We start from the raw sequence: 11,406 nt of genomic DNA, 5'->3' as shown, positions 1-11,406 counted from the left end.
ATATAATGTTAATAAGTGTTGCTTCTCCAGGATGTAGGAGAGTAGGAATTGGATGGCTACAAGGAAAATTTCTGAAACATACTTTGTGTCTTTAAAATTTTGTGCATGTATTACCCACTTTTCAGAATTCTGAAATGGAATGGGCTTCTTTATTAGAGAGCAGCTTAGTGTACAAACCCCCACAGGTACAAATTCTTAATAAGGTATAAAGAACTAATACAAAACATTTTTCTGTGAGTAGGTCTTAATGAGAATACAGGGATGGAATAAGCTGATAGGGTACAGGAGGAAGAGGCTGAGAATTCCCTCCCCCCAAACTTTCTTAACCTCATGATTTTACCGAAGGCTAGTTTTGTCCTTTGGGGGCTTTCAGCAGTCTAGTGTACTAATAAATGTTGTTTCCTGCCTACCCAGGAGCCAGGCCTGCCCCTGATCTCTGCTTTGAGATGGTGAATGTAGCAGGAGACGCCTTTGGAAACTGTGGAAAGGACATGAATGGTGTATACAAGGAGTGCGACTTGAGGTGAGGACTGTAGGGCAGACCACGTGAGACGACGGGTGACACAGCAATTCCTGCTCTGTCCTTACTCACTGATGCCCAGCTCAGCAGCATGGCTGGCTCCAGAGCTGGACCTTTAAATAAATCAGTTGAAGTCAGCCATCTATTCTTGGTCTGTTGTTTGACAATGTCCCAATCAGCCCCAAGGAAGTAGGTGCGGGGGCAGGTGTCAGTGCTTCCTAGAAATCTGATTGGGCTTCCTTTTGGGACCACCTTATAGTAGAGTAGGGAATATACCCCTTTGGGTCCTTTCTGCAGGGTGCTAATTATACCCTCATTTAAATAGCCCATCATTCATTCACTCATTCATTCATTCCAACTAACCATCCACCCACCCATCCATCCATTCATCCCTTTATCCACCCACCCACCCACCTACTCATCTATGCATCCATTCAGCCATCTATCCACTATCTTTTTTTTTCCAGTTTCTTTCTTTATTATTGTTGTTATTATTCTTTTTACATTCTAAGATGTTGTGGAGCAGTTGGGGGGGAGGGGGATAGGGGAAGAAGAAAGAGGATAGGGTGGGAGGAGGAAGGACGAGGGGAGGCATGGTTGAGGTCCGTGGTGTCCCCCCTCGTTCCAGCAGGGGAGCCTGGTGGGCTTCTGGCAGTGGCTCGGTCTTCACTGGGCTGGATGCAGATGTTGAGGGGTATCCACTAATTATTGTTGTTATTATTCTTTTTACATTCTAAGATGTTGTGGAGCAGTTGGGGGGGAGGGGGAGAGGGGAAGAAGAAAGAGGATAGGGTGGGAGGAGGAAGGACGAGGGGAGGCATGGTTGAGGTCCATGGTGTCCCCCCTTGTTCCAGCAGGGGAGCCTGGGGGGCTTCTGGCAGTGGCTCGGTCTTCACTGGGCTGGATGCAGATGTTGAGGGGTATCCACTATCTATTGAGGGTTTACTATATATAAGATACTGTGCTGAGTGTGTAACTTTTAATTAACAATATAGTGTGATAGTGGTATAGTGTGGTAATCAGCCACCCAACCCGACTTAATGGGTCATAGTGATTTCCCAAAGAAAGTTATGCCTTTGCTGAGATCTGGAGCAATTATCTAGGAGAACAGGGTTGGGAGTGGTGCTGGTGCATAGGAGACTGTTGTAGGCAAAGATACAGATAGAGAAAAACTGGCAGTTGGAAGAACTGATACAAAGTATAATATTGGGGTGCAATGGAGAGGGGACTGTGAGAAATGGGCCTGGATAGTTAAGCAGGGACCAGATTGTGAAAAGCCTTGAATGAATGGCTAGGGGAGTTTGGACTTTGGCCTAAGAGCAGTATGGAAATTAGACTCCTCTGGGGCAATATTGGAGGCAGGAAATCAGTTTCTTGCAGTCCAGGTGAGGGAGGATGGTGGTGTGAATTAGGGTAGATACATCAGACAGAAGATTGACAGGGCTTAACAATTGTGTGAACCCAGGAGTGAGGTAGAGTGGGGAGTTGGAAATGACCCCAGGCTTCTGGCCAGAGGATCTGGGTGGATGATGATGTAAAGACCATAAGGGGACATATTGCTCAGGTCAGGCAGTTGTCCTTGAAGTAAGGACTTTCCAGTACAGTTCCCTGGCCTATATCTGTGCAGGGACAGGGAGCCTACTCCCTCCCCTTGGTCTAAGTCTGCATGCAGTCTCTCCTGGTGGGTTTCTAGAGCACACTTACTGCCCTAGGCCTTTATCCCACACTACCCAAGCCTGCTGTCTCCGCCAAGAAAGACTGAAGCTCTGTGATGCTCCGGCTGTTCTCCTGCCTCTGATTCCATCTCCTTCCCTCCCTCTCTCTTGGGCCCAGAGATGCCAAGTGTGGGAAGATCCAATGTCAGACCTCTGAGATGCGGCCTCTGGAGTCCAATGCGGTGCCCATCAACACTGACATCATGATGAATGGGAAGCAGATCAAATGCCGGGGCACTCATGTCTACCGAAGTCCTGAAGAGGAGGGTGACATGCTGGACCCAGGCCTGGTCATGACTGGGACCAAGTGTGGCTACAACCATGTGAGTCCCTTCTCCTGGCCTCGCTCAGGAGCCAGGCTGCAGAGAGGAGCTCTGGAGGGAGGATGCCTGGGTTCAAATCCCAGCCTCTCTAACCTCTGAGCCTCAATGGCTTTTTTATAAACACGTATAGTGACAGCAGGCACCCTCTTCATAGAACTGTTGTAAGGATTAAAGGAGACAATCCCTGTAAATCACTTAGATGGGCTAGCTGTTACCATTTTCATCCTCAATGGTTATCATATGAATTAAAAATGGACTAGAAGTCCAGGAAGCCTGGGAAAAATAATGTCAACTCTTTCACAGAGTTAATTGTGATAATGAAAATATAAAAAACATATGAAGCACTTGGTATAGTACCTGGCAAAGTAGGCTGCTTTCGCCATCATTATTTTTAGGTATAAAATTGAAATTAGGACATATTAGTATACAGTTAAGTAATGAAGATATAATCAGCATAATGTATCATAATGTATTATATAATGTAATAACATATTTAATATTACATTGTTAAATATAGTATTTTAACAATATAAAATTTATCATTTTCTCCCTATTTACAAAAACAATGGCAGAATTTAGTTAACTACTGTCCTGTCCTTGGTTGTTTTCTGTTTTTCACTGTAACTAATAACCAGAAGTGGGCTGCCCTTTTGGGTCCCCATATTTTCTGAGCACAAAACCCTAGTCCCCTAATTTCCAACCAGTGTCCCTTCTGTTGTGCCAATGATTCTGCTTCCTCCTCGCTACAGATTTGCTTCGAGGGACAGTGCAGGAACACCTCCTTCTTTGAAACCGAAGGCTGTGGGAAGAAGTGCAATGGCCATGGGGTACGTGTGCCCATGTGCCCGGGTTCTGGGCTCCTCTACACTGGGGCCCTGGGGCAGGCTCTGTGGGAGGCCAGAGCTCTCCAGAGTGCTGACGCCCTTTCCCTTCCCTCCCTCTAGGTCTGCAACAACAACCAGAACTGCCACTGCCTGCGGGGTTGGGCCCCTCCCTTCTGCAACACGTCTGGCCCAGGGGGCAGCATCGACAGCGGGCCCATGCCCCCCGACAGTGAGTCCCAGCCTGCTCAGGGCTTCTGCCTGCCTTTGTGAGAAGGGATGGGCATTGCAGGGGCAAGTGGCTTGTTGTAGAGTATCCACGCCCAGTCACTCTTCTCCTGTCCTTTCTGCTGAGGAGAATGAACCTGCCTAGTAGAGCAAGAGATTAAGAGAGACTGTAGGTCATTGAATATTCACACCCCTTTTGAAGGGGTGGTGACTAGACCTTTTGGGGCACTTAAAAATAATCATGAACCTGGGGCACATTGTGGCGGATTAGATTTCCTTAGATGAACAAAGGTTAAAATGAGGAGTCAGACACTCAGAAAAGTTTAGTTTTTTAGTAGATATCTCAGGGTTTCTAGCCCTGTGGGTGGTTTCCAAACCTTTTTGTTTTTAATAGTAGCAAAGTACTTTAAAAAAAGTCTTTCAAGGAAGAACTCCCAATATATAAAACAGATAAAAGTAGTGTTTTATTGGTGTAAATATATTTGTACATTTAAATTTATAATCTGTGAGAACATTGAGGCAGTTTTCATGAAACCAAATGTGAAATTGCGGGTTATAGGTGAGGGTTCTAGTCTCAAATCAATCTGAGTTGCAAAAATGTCGGTTGCTTTGTGTCCAGGAAAATCATGAGTCAGGCTGAAAACTAGTGGCAAATGATAACAAAGCTTAAACTGCTTGCCTTGAAAGGGACTCTGTTCAATTAAACAGAAGTGTCTGGAGAAGCTTTATAATATAAGGTCTGCACAAAGCAAGTTGACCTGGCCGTTTAAGCTAATATTAGTGGTTTCCCAGTGGTGCATAATGTGCGCTTTTTATTATAATTTGTAGGTTAAAATAAGTAATACAAATTAAATGCAAATCAAATGTTTACCGAAGAATCAGGAATACATTGTTTGCAATCCACTGCCATAGCCCAAACAGCGTCTAAATCTCTTGCTTGGCTTCTGTTTCTGGAAGGTGTTGGACCTGTGATCGCCGGTGTGTTCACAGCCATCTTTGTGCTGGTGGCCCTTATGCTGGTGTACTACTGCTGTAAACAGAACAACAAACTTGGCCAACTCAAGCCCTCGGCCCTCCCTTCCAAGTTGAGACAGCAGTTCAGGTATGACAGGGTGTCCTGAAGCACGCAGGGTCCACTTCCAGATCTTAAAGCTCTCCATGGGCAGTACCAAGTGAAAGTGGTGGTGGTGGTGGGTCTAATTCAGGGAAGATGAAGCAAGGTAACTCTGCCCTCCCCCCTTCTGCCATGCTCTGTGACCGGGGCAGACATGACTAGTTAATCTCACTCTGAATACTCTGTACTCAGCCTGCTCGTCACTTCTGAATCCTTCTTAGCAGAATGCTCCCAACCAGTTCAAGTCGGAATATGAAATAAAAACTCATTTGCCTTCCTTTATCTAATTGATATATTCCCCATTTTAAAGAACAGGAAGTTGAGGCAACGGAGAACAGACGACTAGCTCAAGTCAATCACAGGGGTGGCTGGACGTCCCCTCAAGACAGACTCACTTTTTTTTTTAAGTGATTTATTCCTTTGGACATTGAAGATGTAAAGTCTCCAAGTCTCCTGTTAAGTTACACTTGTTCTGGAGGGGATGTTAAATCCCAGGTCTTTCTGGATCTATGTCTGAGGGGGACTGGTTGATGGCTGTTGATATCTTTATGTCTCCTTAGGGGAGAAAGATCTTCAAAGGTTGAAGAAAAAGTGCTGAGAAAACTCGGCTTTGTATAGGTCAACTCTCTTTTCTCGAGAGTTCTCCTTGGGCCACATACAAGTCTCCTTACCTAGGAAGACGGGATTTGAGAGGACCAGTCCCACTTCCTCTAGAGCAGACTGGGGGAAGATGTAGCTGCTTGCTGGCCATGCTTGGGTCAAAAGAACTGAGTCGCTGACCTGTGCTGAATATCCCCCCTGACCCCCCTCTCCCATTCCTTGTTTCTAGCTGTCCTTTCAGGGTGTCTCAGAACAGTGGAACTGGCCATGCCAACCCTACTTTCAAGTTGCAGACACCCCAGGGCAAACGAAAGGTAAGGGCTTTGCACCATTGGATTTGGCTACTTTTCCTTCCTCCCTCAGGACTGTGCTGGGTTTTCTAAGAGCCTCTGTGGGCCCATGGGATTGGTAATAAAAGCCATTTTATTGGCTTGAGAGGCATGTCAGTTAGTTCTGATATCCCCCAATGACTTTAAGGGTTGTGTCTGACCTCTGGGATCCTCTGGGTTTGTAGCAGGTCAGCATGTCTATACTCCCCTCAACCTCTGTTCATCTCAATGAGACACGCAAGGGCATCCCTGAGTTTTTAAGTGTATTGAAGATTCCTTGTCCAGGCATTCCTTGTTTTGTGCATACAGGTGACCAACACCCCTGAAACCCTACGGAAGCCCTCCCAGCCTCCTCCGCGGCCCCCTCCAGACTATCTGCACGGCGGGTCCCCACCTACACCATTGCCAGCACATCTCAGCAGGGCTACTAGGGACTCCCCAGGGGCCAGATCCCAAGTTGAGAGAAAGGAGTCATCCAGGAGGCCTCCCCCAAGTCGTCCAGTGCCCCCTGCACCAAATTGCATCCTCTCTAAGGTGAGTGGGTTCTCAGCAACCTTGGGCTAGTAGCATTGCCTTTAATGCCACCTGTCATGGGTAATTTCAGAGGCTGGAAGGATGGAACTTCTTGGGTCCTGAGCTGATTGCCTTGGGAGCACACAGAGGGTTAGAGCAATGAGCATGGGGAAATGTACCCCGCAGGCAGCCCCGAAATCACAGGACATTTCCTCCCTGGCTGGCCTATTTTATGACAAACCACTATCCCCCACCCCTTCCTCTTGGAATTAACTCTTTCAGTTCTCCGTGCTCTTTTGCCCTCTAGGTCTTTGCAAATGCTGTTTTTTCTGCCTGGTATGCTCCTTTTGCCCTTTGCACAGCCAGCTCCTGTTCATCCTCAGATCTGTTCTTAGATGCCACTTCTCCCAAGAAGCCTTCTTTGACCCCTGAGTTCTGAGTTTGGTACCCCTGTACTTCTCTCGTCATACTATTTATTCTATCAAATTGCAGCTGTCGGTATCTTCCAGTAGTAAGAGTCTTACCGAGGGATGATCCCCAATGTCTTGCTCATCTGAGGGGCAGGTTAAGGGGGAGGGGCCTCTGGGAGCTGAGAGTGGGGTCTAGGCTCTTGGCCTATTTTATGACAAACCACTATCCCCCACTCCTTCCTCTTGGAATTAACTCTTTCAGTTCTCCTTGCTCTTTTGCCCTCTAGGTCTTTGCAAATGCTGTTTCTTCTGCCTGGTATGCTCCTTTTGCCCTTTGCACAGCCAGCTCCTGTTCATCCTCAGATCTGTTCTTAGATGCCACTTCTCCCAAGAAGCCTTCTTTGACCCCTGAAGTCTGAGTTTGGTACCCCTGTACTTCTCTCGTCATACTATTTATTCTATCAAATTGCAGCTGTTGGTATCTTCCAGTAGTAAGAGTCTTACTGAGGGATGATCCCCAATGTCTTACTCATCTGAGGGGCAGGTTAAGGGGGAGGGGCCTCTGGGAGCTGAGAGTGGGGTCTAGGCTNCTCATCTGAGGGGCAGGTTAAGGGGGAGGGGCCTCTGGGAGCTGAGAGTGGGGTCTAGGCTCTCGACTGTCACCACTGGTGCTCGTGGAAGCAGAGCCACCACCCAGTGATGTGTCTGTGTTCTGATGGCACCAGCTGTACCTGACAGAAGTTCCCCCAGTGCAGACACGGGGGTTTCAGGGTCAGTGGCCAGGTGCGTTGCCTTCTAGAACTGGCCTTTGTGTTTCAGGTGTGACCCCTCAAGTGAGACTGCTTTTCTTGGGCATAGTCCAGAGGGCTCCGTGGGCGCCAGGCTGTCTCTGGTCCTACGGACTGTGGACTTAGCTGCAAGCTTTGGAGAGTCTCTAGGACTAGGCAGTGTTACGGTTTGGCAGAGCTGAGAGCATTAGGTCTGGTTCTCTGATGTGAAGCTGCTACTTTCTGATTTCTGGTGTATGAGGCATTGGAATGGAAAAATCCAGGCAGAAGGGGAGGGGAAGAATTGACAGGGAGAGAGAAAGGGAGGAAGGAAGCAAGAGGAAGGAGGAACAGAGGAGGTGGAGAGTGTTTCAGCTTGCCGGAGCTGCCATAACAAAACACCGCAGACTGAGTGGCTTCAACAACAGAAATTCATTCCCTCACAGTTCTGGAGGCTGGACATCCGAGATCAAGATCCTGTCAGGGGAGGTTTCTCCTGAGGCTCCTCTCCTTGGCTTGCAAATGGCTGCCTTCTTACTCTGTCCTCACATGGCCTCTGCCACGCCGAGTGTCTCTGTGTGTGTCTGAATTGCCTCTTCTTATAAGGATGCCAGGTTGGGTAAGGGCCCACCCTAATGGCCTCATGTTAACTTAACCACCTCTTTAAAGAGCGCCAAGTGTCTCTGTGTGTGTCCGAATTGCCTCTTCTTATAAGGTGCCAGGTTGGGTAAGGGCCCACCCTAATGGCCTCATGTTAACTTAACCACCTCTTTAAAGACCTTCTTTGTAAATAGGGGTACATTCTGAGATACTGGGGGTTAGGGCTTCAACATAAGAATTTTGGGGGGTGGGAGTGGGGTGCACAATTCAGTCCATAGCAGAGACAGAGGAGAGGAAGGGAGAGAGTAACCATGTAGAGACGAGGGTGTAGCGGGAGACCAGAGGTGCCAGAGGAGGGGGAGATGGAGGGAGTGTGTCGGGGAGCACTGCATTCAGACCACTGTTCTAAAAACCCACACCGGAGGCTTGTTCAAACATGGGGCAGCCTCACCCCATGTCACCCCGAGGTGCCAAGCACTAAGTTAGGGGGTATCAGGGTCAATGGGAATGCAGTTGGGTGGGAGAGATGGTGGGGTCTCCATGTGTTGCCTCTGACTCTCCCTGGTGGCTGCTGGCAGGAGTCCTGAGGACAGGGGGCCACCCGGCCCATGGCAGGTGCCCGGCACACGGATCCCAAGCACAGCTTCTCCTGGGCCCCGGGGCCCAAGCAGGGGTTTCTCCACGGCAGTGGGAGGTAGCTGCTCTGGGGAGGGGGAGTTGCTGAAGGGATAAGATCTGGCCAGCTGCCTGCCTCCTCGAATCCATTCGGAGAAGTGAGTTATCGTTACCCTCGTTTCTCATGGAGGTCGCTGAGTCTCACGGGGCTGAAGGGACTCACCTATGATCCCACGGTTTGTGAGTGGAGGGGCCAGGACTTGAACCCAGCTGAATGAGACATCCCCCTGCCCTGGGGGCACTCACAGTCTCTAGTCTGCCGACCACATCTGAGCTCCACCACCTCCTGGTTGGGCAATGTGGACCACCCTGGAGAGATGGGGGGTGAAACGTACCTCTTCTGTTCTTTCCACAAATATATGAGCTTCTGCTCTGTGCCAGGCACTGGCGAGCAAAGCAGATGGCAGCTGTGCCTCCCAGAGCCCACATTCTGCTGGGGAAGAGGCACTGGGATCCATGCAGTTCCAACAGTGATATGTGCCGTGAAGGAGAGGTTCAGTGTGCTTGGAAAACCAGTAATGGGGAGAATCGACCTAGTCTGGGAAATCCAGGAAGGCTTCCCTGAGGAGGTGACATTTGAGCTGTGACATGAAGGAGGAACAGGAGTTCACCAGGCTGTGAGAGGTAGGGAAGGAAAGAGCTTTCCTGGTCCTGGGACCCACTAGCAGGGAGGCTCTGTGATGGGAGAGAGTCCTGCAGGTTGGAGCAACTTAAAGGCCTGTGTACCTGGGGCCTAAGAGTTATGAGATGAGGCTGGAGAGGCAGGGGGGCTGGACACATAGGCTTGATCAGGACATTAGTCTGTGTCCCATGGGAGGAGAACAGTGGTGGCACATGGTGACATGCTGAGATTAGCCATTGATAAGAATCACTCTTCAGGCTACCTTTAGGTAGGAGGAAGGTGTAGTGCCAGGGAGGAGTCCACAGATGCTGCTGGGACTGTTAATTTTCTAATTTTTGACCTGGGTGGGGATTACATAAGTGTGTACATTTTGTGACAATTCATCTGGTTGTATATTTATGGGTTTTTTCACCTTTTTTATCTGTATGTTACACTTAAAAATAGTTTTAAAAAACGAAAGAATCACTCTAGCAGCAAATAGACATTCTAGTTAGAAGGTTTAAACATTGTCCTGGAGAAAGATGATAATAGCTTGGAGCAAGGAGGTGGCAGGGGTGATGAGTGAAGCCAATGAGAAATGTATAGAAGAGAAACAGACAGGACTTGAGGATCCATTGCAAATAGGGGTTGACAGGGATGATGGCCCAGTGTCTGGCTGGTGCAACCTGATTGAATGAGATGCCACCCCTTGAGGAAAGGAGCTGTGGGCCAGGGTGGTTCAGCTTTTGGAAAACTGTTTCTGCTTTTGGAGAACAGTGCTGGTGAGGCCACTGGTAGAGCCAAGCTGGGTCATGTCAGATGTGGCTTGTGGCAGGTCGCTGCCTTGGGAGGCCCAGTGCTCACATGCTGCGAAAGCTCCTGCCCAGATAACAAGCCCCCAGTGGCTCATTTTGCACAGCAGTGGCAGAGGGTGCATGGCATTTCCTAATTGCAGCCTAACGCCTGCACCCAGCTGGCGCTCCCCACAAGAAGGTCTCCATCCTGGTCTCCATCAGCCACTGAAGTTTGGCAGCTGTCCTGGGCTTGGGAGGGGAATGGAGTGGAACTGAAGAACATGGCTTTATGGTCACAAGACTTCACTGCTCTGCTGTTCTCTGGGCTTTAGTTTCTGCTGTCAGTTTTCTGACTCTGCAAAGCTTCCTGTGGAAAATCTCAGCTCTTGGAGTTGCTCCTGCCCTCTCTGCATGCTTGTCTTTTGTCCGTTTTTATGCTTGTTAGAGACCCGTCATGAAGGGGAACTAGTCATGGAGAGCAGGCACTGGAACTCCCACCTACAGAATCGGCTTCTCTCTTACACCCCACCAGCTTGGGAACCCGTGGGTGGCATGGTTCATTCTTTGCCCCTAAAAACTTTTTTTCAGCTGCAGAAAAAATACATGTTTACTTCAAGAAGTTTGATTTGCACAGAAGTACATACTTAATTTAAGAAACTTGAGTAGAATATTTATTCAACGAATATGTGTTGAGTTCCTCCTGTATACTAGGCACAGGTCTGGATGCTTAAGATGTTATCAGCAAACCAAACAGACAAGGGCCCCTGCCTCCGCTTCCGTTTTTGCAGGGCATGGAGAGAGAGAAAATAAAAATCAACTTAATAAGAAAAGGACGTATACATGCTAGAAAGCATAAGTGATATGAAAAGAAAAAGAAGTAGATGAGGGTAAAAGGGACAGGGAATGCTGAGGGCCTGCGTGGGGGGTGTTGTGATCTTAGTAAGGTGGTCAGGAAAAAGGCTTGTCGAGAAGGTGACTAAACCTGAAGGTGATATTAACGCACAAAGGAAAGAATCCCTGTTTGTCCTGCCATCCATAGACAAGTCAGTTTATTGTTGCTTACAACAGAATACCCAAAACTGGGTAATTTTTAAAGAAACAAATTATTTCCTACAGTTTTGGAGGCTGGGAAGACCAAGGTCAAATGGACGCATCTGGTGAGGGCCGTCTTCCTGGTGGGGACTGTCTGCCCAGTCCTGACAGGGCACATGGAATCACATGGCGAGGGGTCAAGAGCCTGCGCACATGCTTCTTTCTCTCCTTATAAAGCCCCCAGCCTACTGCCTGATAACCTGTTATTCTGTTAACCCATTAATCCGTGAGCAGGGTCATCCGTTCCTGAGGGCAGAGCTCTCACAATCCAATCACCTCTTAAAGGCTCCACCTGTCAAATACC

General features: G+C 48.5%; 1 protein-coding gene across 1 annotated transcript in view; it reads left to right on the top strand.

Moving 5' to 3' along the window:
* ADAM19 (ADAM metallopeptidase domain 19) overlaps window positions 1-11,406 on the top strand; it is a 68,152-nt gene that overhangs the window by 52,936 nt on the left and 3,810 nt on the right. Inside the window, exons 2-8 of the mRNA XM_008588881.1 lie at window positions 415-523; window positions 2,354-2,558; window positions 3,308-3,385; window positions 3,503-3,611; window positions 4,565-4,709; window positions 5,551-5,635; window positions 5,960-6,184. Coding sequence (XP_008587103.1) covers window positions 415-523; window positions 2,354-2,558; window positions 3,308-3,385; window positions 3,503-3,611; window positions 4,565-4,709; window positions 5,551-5,635; window positions 5,960-6,184 — 956 coding nt within the window. The remainder of the gene's footprint in view (window positions 1-414; window positions 524-2,353; window positions 2,559-3,307; window positions 3,386-3,502; window positions 3,612-4,564; window positions 4,710-5,550; window positions 5,636-5,959; window positions 6,185-11,406) is intronic.

This window comes from Galeopterus variegatus, unplaced genomic scaffold, assembly GCF_000696425.1.
Source record: "Galeopterus variegatus unplaced genomic scaffold, G_variegatus-3.0.2 Scaffold5084, whole genome shotgun sequence".
NCBI lineage: Eukaryota > Metazoa > Chordata > Mammalia > Dermoptera > Cynocephalidae > Galeopterus > Galeopterus variegatus.
The sequence above is the reverse complement of the archived record's forward strand: the minus strand, read 5'-3'. Positions and strand labels throughout refer to the sequence as shown.